The sequence below is a fragment of the Pogona vitticeps genome, chromosome 6, assembly GCF_051106095.1.
Source record: "Pogona vitticeps strain Pit_001003342236 chromosome 6, PviZW2.1, whole genome shotgun sequence".
NCBI classification, from domain to species: Eukaryota; Metazoa; Chordata; class Lepidosauria; order Squamata; family Agamidae; genus Pogona; species Pogona vitticeps.
This window is the reverse complement of record NC_135788.1, coordinates 50,755,785-50,772,960: the sequence shown is the minus strand read 5'-3', so window position 1 is coordinate 50,772,960 and position 17,176 is coordinate 50,755,785. Positions and strand designations below refer to the sequence as shown.

Sequence of the window (17,176 nt, the reverse complement as noted above, 5' to 3'; positions counted from 1 at the left end):
ATAAATAAATAAACAAACAAATAAATAAATAAGTGGCAGCAGCAGTGCTCAAGTTGGACAGACCCATTTGCTTTATCATGTTTGAGGGAAAAGCAGCGCCATCATCAGACCTCCAGAGAAGTTGGAGAAAGGCAAAAGCCATCCTTACTGGGCTTTGTTTGTCCCCATTTGTCATTCAGTGGCCTTTTCACCATGTTGCAGCACTTTGTAACATCAAGAACTTGTGTCTGAGTTTTCTGGTTTCCTTTTCTTCCTCTCCATTTTCCCTCTTGTGTTGTGCCTGCCTTAGACTGTTAGCTTTAATAGCAGGTGCTCTCTTGTCTTCTTCTTAGCTAATAAGTTGCTTTGAGAATATTTCTAGTGGTAAAGTGGAGTATAAATGCTACAAATAGGGGCCCATAGAGTACAGAGAGGGCACCAGGCTAAGGATGGGACTTACAGGATTTTAACCCATGGAAAGCTACATAGATTTGGTAGTAATTAACAATAATTAATGTATCACTACTGAAACAGCGACGCCTACGTTGGCTCGGGCATGTTGCAAGAATGGCTGATGGTTGGATTCCAAAGGATCTCCTGTAAGGAGAATTAGTGCAGGGAAATCGCCCCAGAGGGAGACCACAGCTGTGATACAAGGATATCTGCAAGTGGGATCTGAAGGCCTTGGAATGGATCTCAACATGGATGGTTTTCCATCCCTGACGTCTGAGCGTTCAGCCTGGAGGCAGGTGGTACATCACGCCTCTCCCAATTTGAAGAGAACCTTGCCCAGCAGGCTGAGGCAAAGAGGCAGTCACGAAAGCAGCAAAATCAGGGAGCTAGATGGGGTACAGATTGTATTTGTCCTCAGTGTGGAAGGGATTGTCACTCTCGAATTGGCCTTCTCAGCCACACTAGATTCTGTTCGAAGTCCTCCATGCAGAGCACGATACCATAGTCTCTCGAGACTGAAGGATGCCTATGCCTAACAATAATAAATTCTGTGGGAATTATTTCTGAGTATACATGAAGATGTGTAGAACAGCAAGGTTGATCATTAGGATTTTTTAAAAGCAAATATTGTATTAAAACAATGGATGTGTTTAATTAGGATGTGTTCTTTAAAGAACATCAGTGGCCTTAGGTTACATCCAATAACATCTAAGTGCAAGCTTACAGAGAACTGTCAGAACATAGGAAGTTGCTTTGTATGGACTTGACCTGCTGGTCTGTATGGCCCTTTTTTGTCAATTCTGACTGGCAGCCATTGCTGTCTAGAGTTTCAGGCAGGATTCTTTTCTTTCCAAGTCCTCCTTGTCTATCTCTAGTGTTCCCTGGTGGTCTCTCATCCAAATTCTAACAAGGACAACTCTGCGTAGCTTCTAAAATCTGACAGCATTAGCTGTGTGGAATGCGGTATATCAAGTACTGGAGAAATGCCCTTTCCTCTCTTCTGCTGACCCACACTCTCCACAATATTTGTGAACTGAGGGACCTGCTCCCAAGGAAAAGCCTAAGGCATGGAGTGGGAAGCTCCAGCAATGATGGAAGTAGAAGAGTTCCCTGTGTATGGGCATCTTTGTGAAGGCACTGCATTTGGTACCAGCCATCACTTGACAGCATATATCACTCCATGAGAGAGCAGCTATGTACCCTGTTTCCCCTAAAATAAGACCTAACCTGTAAATAAGCCTTATTATGATTTTTCAGGATGCTTGTAATATAAGTCCTACTCCAAAAATAAGCCCTAGTTAAGTGAAACCCCACCCTCCACCATTGTGCAGCAGCCATAAGATGACATGACTGCATTTGAATAAATGTAGATGGTTGTACACGACAAAAATAAAACATCCCCTGAAAATAAGCCCTAATGCTTTTTTTGGAGCACAAATTAATATAAGACCCTGTCTTATTTTCAGGGAAACAGGGTATGTTTTTCAGATCATATGTGGTTCATGTAATTTTCCAAAAGAACTTCACAATTGAATATTAAAACCAACTGTTCATATCATTTTATGTTTTGCCCCCTAGGAATTCCTTCATTTGAAGAACTGACGATGGTTTACTCTCGCTGCAGGGGTACCAGCATTAACTTGTCCAACCTGAATTTTTTTCTTTCACTTTCATATTTTAAACTTGCTTCAATCAGCCAGGTACTATCTATTTTTACAAATATATTAGCACATTTTAAGTATCAGGTGAAAACAACTCCAGAGCAATACTCTTCAATGACATTAGTAAAGCTTTTTGCCAGAAGCAAAGTGATTATTCTCTTTTGTTTTAGCTAGTAAGGGCCCTCCAAAATGATAAGTTATCAGGTATTTAGCAGGGGATTTGTTTGAGTAGTACTAAATGTCATTACAGCATGGTAACAGGTAGTGGCATTGTAGCATGTTGGAAACTTCTACATCTGGATGTTTGGACTGTGGTGGAAGAAGTAAGGGGGGAAGTACAGCCTTTTCATCCACTATTCATAGCAGTTTTCATATTTCAAGTGCAATTTTAAAAAATATTCACTGAATCAAATGTTCCATGCAGAACTTCATCTTTGAGCTGCCAGTTCAACTACACAGTTCAGTCCTGTTTGTTCCTTAGGGTATATATGCCAGATATAACTTGGGAAATTCCTCTGCAGAAACCAGCTCTCAATATGGCAAGCTGGTGAAACCCTTGGCAGAAACCGGATTACAGTTAACAAAAAAGTAAGAAGAATTTACCTGCACGATTTTAAAATTTAACTAGTGACACCAATGCAGCTGAGGTTGCAATGTAGGTTCACCTGGAATGTATATGTCTTTGGACATATTACCACTCTGAACATGCCATTGTTCTCTGATTTTGAAAGAGCAGAAAAGTTGGGCCTGTTTGATCTTTGCATGGGGAACCGCAGGGTGAGAAAAGAGACCTGTCTGAAATTATGGGTACCCTGTGTTTTTTTAAAGTTGGACACTTCAGAGTTAGTTCTCTGTAGTCAACATTTGTCCTAAGTCAATAGGCAATGGCAAACTTTCAGGGCTGACTAAGAAATATTCATGCCTAAAGCAAAGGACAAAATGATGCTCTTCCATTCCACACAAACAAACAAACCCTCCCTAACTCCCTTGCTGGCTGTTCTAAGTTATTAATCAAGGCCTGGATCAAGTAGTCTTTGTGCAGGGTAATGAAGAGGCAAGAAATATTATTCAGGTCCCCAGCAGACCAAATTTATTTTATCTTCTAGCAATTCCTAAGGAACGCTCTGCTTGCAGGGCAAAAAGCAACCAGCAACATGTTTGTATTGGTGGATATTTTATGTCCTTTTAATGTAGGAATGGTCATTCTCAGTGACCTTGGGCACCAAATTCTATCCGTAGGTGATACCATTTTCTGCATGGAACCTGGAAATGACTGAAAACATTCATTTATAATCAAATGTGCACAGTCAGCACTTCTAGTTTGTTTTATTTTGGAATTGGCCCAAATTCCTTAAGTTGAAAATTGCAGCTCTTGGAGGCTAATAAAAACCTTGCTCTCATCCGGGATCCAAAAATGACCTGGGGAGGTCACATGTTGCCCACTCCTGTTTTAATGCTACATGTTTGTTTAGGTCTTTAACTTCTTTCTTAACTGGTTTGTTTACAGAACACAGTTGACCACTGACATTCAGCCTTGTAGTGGAGGAGAATTGTTTTGCCAGTCCAAAGAAGGCAGAGAAGTACTCCAGAAAGTGAAGGAGTTCATGGAAAAATATGTTTTTCCAGCAGAAAAGGTGATATTTATTAAGGTTATGATGAACAAAAACATGGCTTGGTTCTGATCTGTTTCAGTAACATGAACGCTGCTCTGAATGAAGAAAGCCACAATTCCTCAGTTGTGTTTGTGAATGTGAGCTACACAGATGCTAATCCTTACTGGCCTTTGGTATTTCTAGTTTATAGAGAGGTAGGTGTGACCATGTGCAGAGGTCACCAGTCACAGTTCGATAAGGAGGGAATTTAACAGGTGCTCTCAGTCAGCTCTCTCCTTGGTGACAAAGTGCCTTTTAATGGGCTGTAGAGGTGGGCATGACTTAAGTCATGCCACATCGTATGAAGTCCCCCACATGGCACCATAGGTGCTGTGCATTTCGTCCCCCCGCCCCCGGCTGGCTGCCCCACTCACAATCCGTCGCACGCTGCTGGGGTCCTCATTCTCCGGCAGCTCTCCACGCCAGGCAGGAGCTCGAGCTGCACTTCCCCACCTTCTCTGGCAGCCAACCATTCAACTGCTGTGCGGAGAGAATCCCCATCCCTCCTCCTCATCTGAGCAGTTGGCTACTGGAGGAGGCAGGGAAGGGCCTCCTGACCTCCTGTCTGGACTGGGCAGTTGGCGAAGGAGGAAGACCCGGACGGTAGGCGAAGGATTGTGAGTGGGACAGCTGGCCGAAGGTGGGGGGGGGAGGGAACATGCGGCACCTGTGGTGCTGTGCAGAGGACTTTGTACAATGCGACACAACTTAAGTTGTGCCCATTTCTAGTTGGCTAGCTTCTCTACTGGTGCTCCCCACCCCCATGATTATTGTGCAACAAGCACTGTGATCTCTCGTGAGCAGCTGAGAACTACTTATTTTAATTTTATATAATTGACCTAGGAGGATAACATGCCCTACTTTATAGAAGGCATTCCTTAGTTTAAAGTACGGTAAGAGGAGAATTCCCTATTCAATGGGCTTGCAATACAATTATATATAAAAAATAGGAGACAGAAGTTATCCTTTCATACACAACATCTGGTCAAAATCCCCGAGATGCAAAGATCACTTGGAACCATCATCCCCATTGTGATGAAATGTATTCTTTTCTAAATTTTCACTTCTAAATTACTAATTATGGATCCTATACAAATCGGTGCCGTTTTTGGGGTGGGAGGGGTGATGGGATCATTCCAGTAATGCTCCTGTCACATTGTCCAATCCATGGCATTATGGAAAATTAAATGGTAGAGAGCTCCCAGATCCAATCTGCATCCAGTTGTCCGAGGCCATGATGATGATGTTGGAGCTTCAGGGCATACAAGCTGCCTAAGGATGGTGGGTGCTGATACTAGCATCAGTACAGCTCCTGTCCTTGTCAAGAGATCATCCTCTTTCTCCGAACCATTTTAGCAGCAAAGATGAGACTACAGGGTCCTCTTTAACCACTGTGCAGTGCAACCAAAGTACTTCAACAGCAAGTGCTAAAACAATACATAACACAGTCAGTTCTTAAACACTAGGGATGGGATTATAACTAAATATTACAGCTGTGTAATAGTGGAAAGGACTAATGTAGAAGGTGGTGGGAGCTCATTCGTTGGAAGTTTCTAAACAGAGGTTGGATGGCAGCTGACAGATAAGCTTTAACTAGATTTTCTGCTGTGGCAGAGGACCTGGGATAGGTGGCTGTTGGGGTCCTGTTTAACTCTGCAGTTTTATGACTTTCGTGTATTAATTCATAAAGTAATACATCAATACTGAATAGGGATAATATTTTAAAATATTTTAATAATTAAAATTTTTTGACAACCATCTTTCAGATATACTTTGATTTGGGTTCCTGCTTTGAGCAGGGGAGTGGACTCTGTAGCCTTAAAAGCTCTTTCTGAACTGTTTTTAATAAAAAGAAAATGTTTTTAATAAAAAAGAAAAATGATGATGTGGTGTTATTTTTGTTGCTCCTCCACCCTGTAAGATTAAAGAAGCTTATACTTACAGACCCTGATATTTGTGGCTCTTTATCACAATCCAAGAAGCCAATACCATTCAGTCCAAAGAACCCCATGGCACAGTGGTTAAACTGAAGAACTGTAGTGAAGCCTCTGCTTATGACCTGAGTTCAGTCCTGATGGGTTCAGGTAGCTAGCTCAAAGTTGACTCAGCTTTCCATTCTTCCCAGGTTGGTAAAATGACTACCCAGCTCCCTGGGCAGCAGGTTGTTTTTGCATAATTATGTTGTACACTACGGATCAAAACAACAACAATAAAAACAAGTCTGTTGAGGCATGAGTAATCCAGTGAGATGTACGGAGAAAAGCATCATACTGTGATAACAAATGTTACTTTACTGTGTAATCTAATGATGTCTTTGGTTTTTTCAGGAAATGGTAGAATATTATGCCAAAACTAAGCATTCACCAGATGCATGGAAAAAGCCTGCTGTGATTGAAAGTCTGAAGGTATCCTTGTTTCTGTCTGAAACAGCATAGTTACAGGAGGATGCTTCTGAAGTTGTTGATAACTATATAAATATTACTTAAATAATGATGTGTGGGCTTTTATTCTGTGCAGACTTAAGAATTAATGTTATGGGACAGTCCTAAGCTATTTGTTTTGTTTCATTTTTTTAAAAAAAGTATTACTCATCTTAATTCATCCAAAGATGATCCAAGCAGATAATATACTATTGTCAAGACATGGCATAACATGAAATACCTGTTGTTCCAAAATGATATTCTAGGGGTAAAAATAGGACTGTTTCTTCCATGGGAGATTACAGTGCTCAAGCTTGAGAATGTAGGGGTGAGCAATGTGTGACATCTCTCATTCCACCCCACCCAGCATAGCTAGCTGAGAAGGGGAGTCATCATCCAACACCTTTTTCAAGGCTACATATTCCTCATCCTTGATATGGGAAACCCTGGAGCAGTAGAAAGAGGTGCAAAATACAAGGATGACTGGGCATGAATGGATATTTATGTAGCTATACCTTGTGCTTATATCTTGTCACAAAACAGGGCTCAAGAGTGCTAAAAGCAAATCATGTAAACACATTGGTTAAAAAAGAAGAAATACAGTACTATCAGTTCAAAAGGATGGGCAGTAGGTTGGTTGCCCTGCATATGTTTTTGGAGCGCAGGTAGCTTTAACAATAGCCAGTGGTGATAGATGATGAAAATTGCAGCCCAACGACATCTGGAGGCAATCATGTTCCCTGCTCTAGACTTAAAATCTGTATCTGCAAACATGTCTACTTCAAATCCCAAAATGTGCCTGAATATGAAGATCTGCTGTATTTGGGAGCTTCTGTTCAGTGTGGTGACTGTCATCAAAAGGAGCTGTTCTCATGTTGACATGTGAATGCTGTGAACAGATAAGAGCTCACTCTGCCATTTTTGCAAGGGCTACAGCTGCTAAAGCAGACTACTTTTAAGAATGAGTGGCAGCTTACCTCTGCTGCAGGATCTGCAGTATCCAAAATCAAAGAGGGAGCCCTAGCTCCAAGTTTCAATCTGTCATCAGCATGTTAATTTCTGTTTCAATGTGGCTGTGGGTGGGATATTTAATGGTGGAAGTGACTAGATACGATATAAGGAAGGAACAGAAAAAAGGTGCTCAAGGAAAAACTGTAAGTCAGCCCTAACATTTTTAAATGAAAATGATTCTCATGATTTTCCATGTAAATCATCTCACATAAATCTGTTTAGGATTCCAGTTATGTTAAAATGATTATTGAATGCTAGATATTGGAAGAGTTACTTTTTTGCACTACTCAATATCTCCCAATCACCACACCGCAGCATGGCTACCACACCAGTAGCCATGCTAGCTGGGAAGCCCTGGAAGTCATGATCCAAAAAAAGTAATGTTGAACATCACAGCTTCATGGGTCCTTTTCCTTGTCTCATCAGGCACAGGCCAAAGCAGAGGGGCTCTGGAACCTTTTCCTGCCAGCGATTAGTGGTCTTGGCCAGGTTGACTATGCGTTAATTGCAGAAGAGACAGGAAAGTGCTACTTTGCTCCTGAGGTCTTCAACTGTCAAGCACCAGGTTTTTACTATCCACTTCCATGCCAGAATTTTCTTGTTTATTATATTTAATGCCAGATGGACTATAGATGGCAATAGCTATGTTTCCTGTATTTTCCAGACACAGGAAACATGGAGGTCCTGCACTTGTATGGGACAGAAGAACAGAAGAAACAATGGCTGGATCCTCTCCTGGATGGGACAATTAATTCTTGTTTCTGCATGACAGGTAATAATTAGTGCTTGGAAATGTTAGTGTGATATTACATTATTTAAGAATTATGTTCTGGTAAAGTATTAATTTGTTAAAATAAGCCTATGTTTCTATTTTGATTTGTGTACATTTTATAAATTAAGAAATATAATTTAAAATGACTAAATATGACCAGTAATAAATTTGTGAGAACCTGTATTCATTGCTCAAAAGTAAAAGTGTTGAATGTGTTCAGCTGGGATCTGATGGTTGTTGTGGGTTTTTTGGGCTATTTGGCCGTGTTCTGGACCAGAAAATGGCCAAATAGCCCGAAAAACCCACAACAACCTTAAAAGTGTTGACTTTGAAGGATTAAAATAATTAGTTCTAAAATCATTGCTGCAAATATTATCATATTAGGGGTAACAATTTAATTTTAATGAATTATTCCATGGTCCTATGATTATTTCTTTATATAACTGTAATATTCATATGTAGCAGGGGAAAACACAGCAATTTTCAAATTTTACAATTTCCAATTTTTAAAGTAATTTTCTAGGCACAGCTTCAGTTAGGAATTTAGATTTTATCCAAAACAACATGATTTCCTATGGGGGAACGCCCCTCCTCAAAGTTACTAAGCTGTTGCCTGATTCTACAGTAGTAAACACTCTCCTAGATGACGTCACAGCTGCTTCTGAGAGGAGGTGTGGTTACCCATTCTTCCTCTTTCTCATAGTGATAGGGAGCTAACTTCAAAGCCTTTATTTGGGCCAATCCTAGTGACATTATGCAACCATTGTCCTATCTGAACTCTGTCAACTATCTGTGAGCTTGTAAGGTTAATAAAACACAGTCCTCCTGGGGGCAGGACAGTCTTATTCGAACTCTTCTACTTGTTGCCCATCAGGAGCACTGCTGGCAGACATCCTTGTGTGTGTGTGGCTGACTTCATTACCTTCTCTCTCTAAGACTATTTGCTATCCTAATTATCTGGTGATCACCTAGCCTATCAGCCTTCTCATTTCGTGACCCTACAATTTCCTCCCTCCTCTTTATGGACTTCGGAAGATGAAGTCCTCCACAATAGTTCTGCTCTCAGTTCCTGCTTCCTGTCTGCTGTTGGTGGCAGGAGCAGACCAGGTATATATGAAGAAAAAAGGAGAAAAATCTTGTTTGTTTTCCCTTCTTCCTTCTGTCTTATTCTGATAGAGCAACAGTGTGCCGGCATACAAAGCCTGTGAGGGTCAGGGGAGATATTATTTTCCTAAAGGCTTCTGCAGTCATGAAGTCCCAGTCTTTGCATCATGATGTGTAGTTGGAGTCTCAAGCTGATGAAGGGGAAAAACTCTCTTGTCGGTCCTTATTTAGCCCTGAAGCTACTTCTGCTACCACTGCTGGCACATCAGGAGCAAGGAGAATATGCAGAAACAACTTCTTTATACTTTTGCTTTGGATGCAAAAAGCTCAATGTTTGATTATTTTATTTGATACAGAACCTGATGTTGCTTCCAGCGATGCTACCAATATCCAGTGCAGCCTTCAGAGAGATGGAGACAGCTATATAATTAATGGCAGGAAGTGGTGGAGCAGTGGTGAGTGAAAATAATTTGTTCAACCAAATGCCTGAGAATCAAATTAGACTTTAAGGGATATTCTTAGTCCATATGATTAATCTGTGACAATAGGATTTTGTCAGAGATGTGTGTGTCAGCAATCAGACTTGCAATATAAGCTTAGGCTACGGAAAATTGTAAGTACCTTCTCATGATTATTTACAAAACAAGGCATACTAAATACAAGAGAACTAGTTGTGTGTGTGTTTAGTCGTTTAGTCGTGTCCGACTCTTCGTGACCCCATGGACCAGAGCACGCCAGGCCCTCCTGTCTTCTACTGCCTCCCGGAGTTGTGTCAGGTTCATGTTGGTTGCTTCGCAGACACTGTCCAGCCATCTCATCCTCGGTCGTCCCCTTCTCCTCTTGCCATCACACCTTCCTAACATCAAGGTTTTTTCCAAGGACTCTTTTCTTCTCATGAGATGGCCAAAGTACTGGAGCCTCAGCTTCAGGATCTGTCCTTCCAGTGAGCACTCAGGGTTGATTTCCTTTAGAATTGATAGGTTTGTTCTCTTTGCAGTCCAGGGGATTCTCAAGAGCCTCCTCCAGCACCACAATTCAAAGGCATCAATTCTTCGGCGGTCTGCTTTCTTTATGGTCCAGCTCTCACTTCCATACATCACGACAGGAAAAACCATAGCTTTGACTATTCGGACTTTTGTTGGCAAGGTGATGTCTCTGCTTTTCAAGATGCTGTCAAGATTTGTCATCGCTTTCCTCCCAAGAAGAAGGCGCCTTTTAATTTCAGGGCTGCTGTCTCCATCTGCAGTGATCATGGAGCCCAGGAAGATAAAATCTGTCACTGCCTCCATGTCTTCCCCTTCTATTTCCCAGGACCTGATGGGACCAGTGGCCATGATCTTAGTTTTTTTGATGTTGAGTTTCAGACCATTTTTTGCACTCTCCTCTTTCACTCTCATTACAAGGTTCTTTAATTCCTCCTCACTTTCTGCCATCAGAGTGGTATCATCTGCATATCGGAGGTTGTTGATATTTCTTCCGGCAATCTTAATTCCGGCTTGGGATTCCTCCAGTCCAGCCTTCCGCATGATGTATTCTGCATATAAGTTAAATAAGCTGGGGGACAATATACAGCCTTGCCGTACTCCTTTCCCAATTTTGAACCACTCAGTTGTTCCATGACCAGTTCTAACTGTTGCTTCCTGTCCCACATATAGGTTTCTCAGGAGACAGATAAAGTGGTCAGGCACTCCCATTTCTTTAAGAACTTGCCATAGTTTGCTGTGGTCCACACAGTCAAAGGCTTTCGCATAGTCAATGAAGCAGAAGTAGATATTTTTCTGGAACTCTCTGGCTTTCTCCATAATCCAGCGCAAGTTAGCAATTTGGTCTCGAGTTCCTCTGCCTCTTCGGAATCCAGCTTGTACTTCTGGGAGTTCTCGGTCCACATACTGCTGAAGCCTACCTTGCAGGATTTTGAGCATAACCTTGCTAGCGTGCGAAATGAGTGCAATTGTACGGTAGTTGGAGCATTCTTTGGCACTGCCTTTCTTTGGGATTGGGATGTAGACTGATCTTTTCCAATCCTCTGGCCACTGTTGAGTTTTCCAAACTTGCTGGAATATTGAATGTAGCACCTTAACAGCATCATCTTTCAAGATTTTAAATAGTTCAACTGGAATGCCATCACCTCCACTGGCCTTGTTGTTAGCCAGGCTTTCTAAGGCCCACTTGACTTCGCTCTCCAGGATGTCTGGCTCAAGGTCAGCAACTGCATTGTCTGGGTTGTCCAGGATATCCAAATCTTTCTGATATAATTCCTCTGTGTATTCTTGCCACCTCTTCTTGACGTCTTCTGCTTCTGTTAGGTCCCTCCCATTTTTGTCTTTTATCATGTTCATCTTTGCGCAAAATGTTCCTCTAATATCTCCAATTTTCCTGAACAGCTCTCTGGTCTTTCCTTTTCTGTTATCTTCCTCTATTTCTTTGCATTGTTCATTTAAGAAGGCCCTCTTGTCTCTCCTTGCTATTCTTTGGAAGTCTGCATTCAATTTTCTGTAACTTTCCCTATCTCCCTTGCATTTTGTTTCCCTTCTCCTCTCTGCTATTTCTAAGGCCTCGTTGGACAGCCACTTTGCTTTCTTGCATTTCCTTTTCTTTGGGATGGTTTTTGTTGCTGCCTCCTGGACAATGTTACGAGCCTCTATCCAAAGTTCTTCAGGCACTCTGTCCACCAAATCTAGTTCCTTAAATCTGTTCTTTACTTCCACTGTGTATTCATAAGGGATTTGGTTTAGATTATACCTGAGTGGCCCAGTGGTTTTTCCTACTCTCTTCAGTCTAAGCTTGAATTTTGCTATGAGAAGCTGATGATCAGAACCGCAGTCAGCTCCAGGTCTTGTTTTTGCTGACTGTATAGAGCTTCTCCATCTTTGGCTGCAGAGAATATAATCAATCTGATTTCGATATTGCCCATCTGGTGATTTCCATGTATAGAGTCGCCTCTTGTGTTGTTGGAAAAGAGTGTTTGTGATGACCAGCTTATTCTCTTGACAAAACTCTATTAGCCTTTGTCCTGCTTCGTTCTGAACTCCAAGGCCAAACTTCCCTGTTGTTCCTTTTATCTCTTGGCTCCCTACTTTAGCATTCCAGTCCCCTAGAATGAGAAGAACATCTTTCTTTGGTGTCAGTTCTAGAAGGTGTTGTAACTCTTCATAGAATTGTTCAATTTCAGTCTCCTCAGCAATGCTGGTTGGTGCATAAACCTGGATTATTGTGATGTTGAATGGTCTGCCTTGGATTCGTATTGACATCATTCTATCATTTTTGAGATTGTATCCCATTACAGCTTTTCCCACTCTTTTGTTGACTATGAGGGCTACTCCATTCCTTCTACGGGATTCTTGCCCACAGTAGTAGATATGATAATCATCTGAGCTGAATTCGCCCATTCCTGTCCATTTTAGTTCACTGATGCCCAGGATGTCGATGTTTATTCTTGCCATCTCCTGTTTGACCACCTCCAGCTTCCCAACGTTCATAGATCTTACATTCCAGGTTCCTATGCAGTATTTTTCTTTACAGCATTGGACTTTCCTTTCACTTCCAGGCACGTCCACAGCTGAGCGTCCTTTCGGCTTTGGCCCAACCACTTCATTAGCTCTGGAGCTACTTGTACTTGTCCTCCGCTCTTCCTCAGTAGCATGTTGGACGCCTTCCGACCTGAGGGGCCCATCTTCCAGCGTCATATCTTTTAGCCTTTTGTTTCTGATCATGGGGTGTTCTTGGCAAAGATACTGGAGTGGCTTGCCATTTCCTACTCCAGGTGGATTGCGTTTAGTCGGAACTCTCCACTATGTCCTGTCCGTCTTGGGTGTCCCTGCACGGCATAACCCATAGCTTCTCTGAGTTACTCAAGCCCCTTCGCCACGACAAGGCAGCAATCCATGAAGGGATTGGTGACACCCAATAAAATTCCTGTGGAAGACATAATTGCCAACGTGGGATCAGCATTATATCATCTTCCAGAAGAAAAAGCAGAGGAAATAAGAGGGGAAGTGACTAGGATCCTATGGAAAGCAAAAACCCCCAAAAGCAACATAACAAGAAAGGAGAGAGAACTAGTTATTTTACATCTATGTAACCCAGGTTTCTTGGGGACGTGGTGGCGCTGCAGGCTAAACTGCAGAAGCCTGTGCTGCAGGGTCAGAAGACCAAGCAGTCGTAAGATCGAATCCACGCAACGGAGTGAGCGCCCGTCACTTGTCCCAGCTCCCGCCAACCTAGCGGTTCGAAAGCATGCAAATGCAAGTAGATAAATAGGGACCACTTCGGTGGGAAGGTAACAACTGGCCATGTGAACACGGAAGATTGTCTTCGGACAAACGCTGGCTCTATGGCTTGGAAACGGGGATGAGCACTGCCCCCTAGAGTCGAACATGACTGGACAAAAATTGTCAAGGGGAACCTTTACCTTTACCTTTAACCCAGGTTTCTATGTTTCTTGTGCAAATTGCAATAGAGAGTAAAGGGGTAAAGTGGAGATTATATATTATGTTTGAACAGATAATGCATGGATATAGAAAATTTGGCCTACCAGATGGTTTATATTGCAACTCTCAGAAAGCCTTGGCAACTTATGGAAATAATTAGTCAGAAAATTTAGCCAGTAAATGTGGAAATAATTACGTATTCGCAGAGGCTTTCACAGCCGGGATCTAATGGTTGTTGTGGGTTTTTCGGGCTCTTTGGCCGTGTTCTGAAGTTTGTTCTTCCTAACGTTTTGCCAGTCTCTGTGGCCGGCATCTTCAGAGGACAGCACTCTGTGCTCTGATGTAGTTGGCTTGGGAGTGGAGTGTTTATGGCTGTGAGATGGGCTTTTGTCTTTTCCTGTAGATGGGTGATTAGTGTGACTTGTTGTGGGTGTATTGTTGTGATAAGAACCTTCGCGAATACATTGAACGCCCCTACGGGGAGGAAACAGACAGACCCAGAGACTGGAAACACTCTCTGAAGCAAAAGAGCACACCTACTATGTTCCTTAACATTTCTACTATGCTGCAGAGACACAAAAACCATACCAGCCTTCCTCAGGACAAAAAGGACCAACATTTCCCCACAGGCCAGCCGCATCTACGACCGCTTGGAACATGCCCTCCTACGGGAAAGAATTCACACAACCCTCAAAAAACTGGACTCCACAGACAAAGAACTACTAGGCCTATACATCACTATTAGCCAAAAAAAATGAGAAGTCAAGATTGGGACAAGATTGATACCCTCTCTTACAAAAAGATGGAAAACGAAATGATGAACTACACAGCCAGACAAAAACAGAAATTCAACAAATGCCAAACAAGCCAACAGAAACCTACACTAGAAACCATGCGCATCAACATCAACCTATCGGGACGCCAACTCTCCCCAGAAGAAACCTCAGTCTTAAGCAAAGGAGGAAATTTTGCAGTGACACCCAATAAAATTCCTGTGGAAGACATAATTGCCAATGTGGGATCAGCATTATATCATCTTCCAGAAGAAAAAGCAGAGGAAATAAGAGGGGAAGTGACTAGGATCCTATGGAAAGCAAAAACCCCCAAAAGCAACATAACAAGAAAGGAGAGGAATGCCATCAAGTCCCTGAACTCAGGCCCGAATATCAGCATCCTGCCAGCAGACAAAGGCAATGCAACAGTAATCATGGAAACAGAAGAATACAAGGACAAAATCAGAGAACTTTTAGACCCCACTACCTACAGAAATCTGAAACGGGACCCAACCAACAAAATCACAAAACAAACAAATATACTGATCAGGAGTTCCTCCCTGCACCCCAACGAATGTCTTGCAGATTCAACTAATCTGCAAGACAGGAGCTCTCCTACCAAGACTTTATGGACTCGCCAAAATCCACAAGGGCTCAATCCCACTCAGGCCCATTGTAAGTGCCATCAGCTCCCCAACATATGAATTAGCCAAACACCTAGCAACCCTCCTACAGACCCACATTGGACAAACCTCATCCTACATCAAAGACTCAGGACATTTCATAAGCAAGATCAGCACCCTAAAACTCAACCCTGGGGACATACTGATCAGCTTTGATATAGTATCCATGTTCATTAAGGTACCGATAAAGGACACCCTGACACTCATCCAGCAGCTCTTTCCAGAAGACATCAAGGCCCTCTTCCAACACTGCCTAACGACCAGCCATTTCCAGTGGGATAATGAATTCTATGAACAGATAGATGGAGTGGCCATGGGGAGCCCCCTCAGTCCGGTTATAGCAAACGTCTACATGGAGCATTTCGAAAAACTTGCTCTGGCTTCGGCACCCCTCACACCCACAGTCTGGTTCTGATATGTGGATGACACCTTTGCAATTTGGAGTCACGGTGAAGAAAAATTGGAAGAATTTCTCAACCATCTCAACAGCATCCACCCAAATATACAATTCACCATGGAAAAAGAAATAGAGGGCCAACTCCCGTTCTTAGATGTCATGGTCCTACGCAAAACTGACCTCTGACTGGGACACAAGGTCTACAGAAAACCCACCCACACAGACTGGTACCTACACAAAAACTCCAACCACCACCCACAGCAAAAAAGAGGCATAATCAAAACACTGGTAGACTGTGCAAATCAGAACTGTGAAGCTCAGTTTCTCAGCACTGAACTCAACCATCTGAATTGGGCCCTACAGGCAAATGGCTACTCCAAAAATGAAATCACAAGAGCCATCAAACCAAGAAAACAACACCGAACTGAAGAAGAAAAACAGCCACCCACAAATTATTTCTGCCATACATCAAAGGGGTCACGGACCGCATGGGGAAACTTTTGAAAAAACACAACCTACAAACAGTATTCAAGCCCACCACAAAAATACAACAAATGGTATGGTCAGCAAAGGACAGAAGGGACTCCCTCACCACTGCAGGAGTATACCGGATACCTTGCAGTTGTGGCCAGGTATATATTGGAACCACAAAACAAAGCATCCACACCAGAATCAAAGAACATGAGAGACACTGAATACTAAAACAACCAGAAAAATCTGCAGTAGCTGAACATGCCCTAAAATTGGACATGAAATTCTATTTCAAAACACTGAAATACTGGACAACACCAGCAATCATTATATCAGACTGCACAAGGAAGCCATTGAAATCCACAGGCGCCAGCAGAACTTCAACAAAAAAGAGGAAAGTTTGAAACTCAACAAAACTTGGCTCCCAGCTCTCAAAAATACAGAGTGCAAAAGGTCAATGAACTCTACCCAGCCACAAGGACCGGGGATCACTACACACAAAAGACCAGCTAATGATACCCATCAACCACAGTGACAGATAATCTCTCCTTCTTATCACAACAGTACACCCACAACAAGACACACTAATCACCCATCTACAGAAAAAGACAAAAGCCCATCTCACAGCCATAAATACTCCACTCCCAAGCCAACTACACCAGAGCACAGAGTGCTGTCCTCTGAAGATGCTGGCCACAGAGACTGGCAAAACGTTAGGAAGAACAATCTTCAGAACATGGCCAAAGAGCCCGAAAAACCCACAACAACCATTGGAAATAATTACCTTTATTTGAATAGAAGTCTTGGTTTTAGTCTGCCTTCTCAGTTTGATGTTCTGTTACTGACTGGTTGGGCAACTTCAAAGTCTCTATTGTTCTTATAATTGGATGTGGACAAGTAGAGGACACTCTCAAAGCAGGATTGCCGTGTGAAAGTTTTTCAAATAGAGAACTGTCCTGTGTAAAGCAGGGGTCATAACTTAGTGCTAAAGCAAGCATTCAACATTTATTTCTGGAATGTCAAGAAAACTCCGAATGACAACTTTAACCATCAACAACTCTTCTGAACTTACAGGATTAATAAGAGTTTTTCTCATAAACTGGAAAAGGGTTCTCAAATGTTTGTTCCCACAATCCTCCAGCATCTTCAGTTGTCAAGTCCATCAGCACTGTTTCTGGTGAAAATGGTGACCCATGTTTTCATCATTCTGCTTGTGCAGTGATTCCTTGTATGAGTGGTTCAAGAATTATGAAACATGCATAAGGAATCATCCAGTACCTCCATGGACAAGCAGAAGCCCAATTAGTGCCAAACAAGCTCTCTATAACTTCCCCTAATGCATTGGCGACTGAGCACACCTATGCCAGCAG

At 42.4% G+C, this 17,176-nt stretch overlaps 1 protein-coding gene across 2 annotated transcripts in view; it reads left to right on the top strand.

Annotated features, from left to right (window-relative positions):
• The window catches only part of ACAD11 (acyl-CoA dehydrogenase family member 11), a 69,341-nt gene that overhangs the window by 20,992 nt on the left and 31,173 nt on the right, over nucleotides 1–17,176 (top strand). For both annotated transcript variants that reach the window (XM_020804567.3, XM_073003499.2), the window contains exons 7-13: nucleotides 2,011–2,132; nucleotides 2,575–2,681; nucleotides 3,601–3,727; nucleotides 6,073–6,150; nucleotides 7,603–7,741; nucleotides 7,841–7,948; nucleotides 9,409–9,507. In XM_020804567.3, the coding sequence (XP_020660226.2) occupies nucleotides 2,011–2,132; nucleotides 2,575–2,681; nucleotides 3,601–3,727; nucleotides 6,073–6,150; nucleotides 7,603–7,741; nucleotides 7,841–7,948; nucleotides 9,409–9,507 (780 nt within the window). The remainder of the gene's footprint in view (nucleotides 1–2,010; nucleotides 2,133–2,574; nucleotides 2,682–3,600; nucleotides 3,728–6,072; nucleotides 6,151–7,602; nucleotides 7,742–7,840; nucleotides 7,949–9,408; nucleotides 9,508–17,176) is intronic.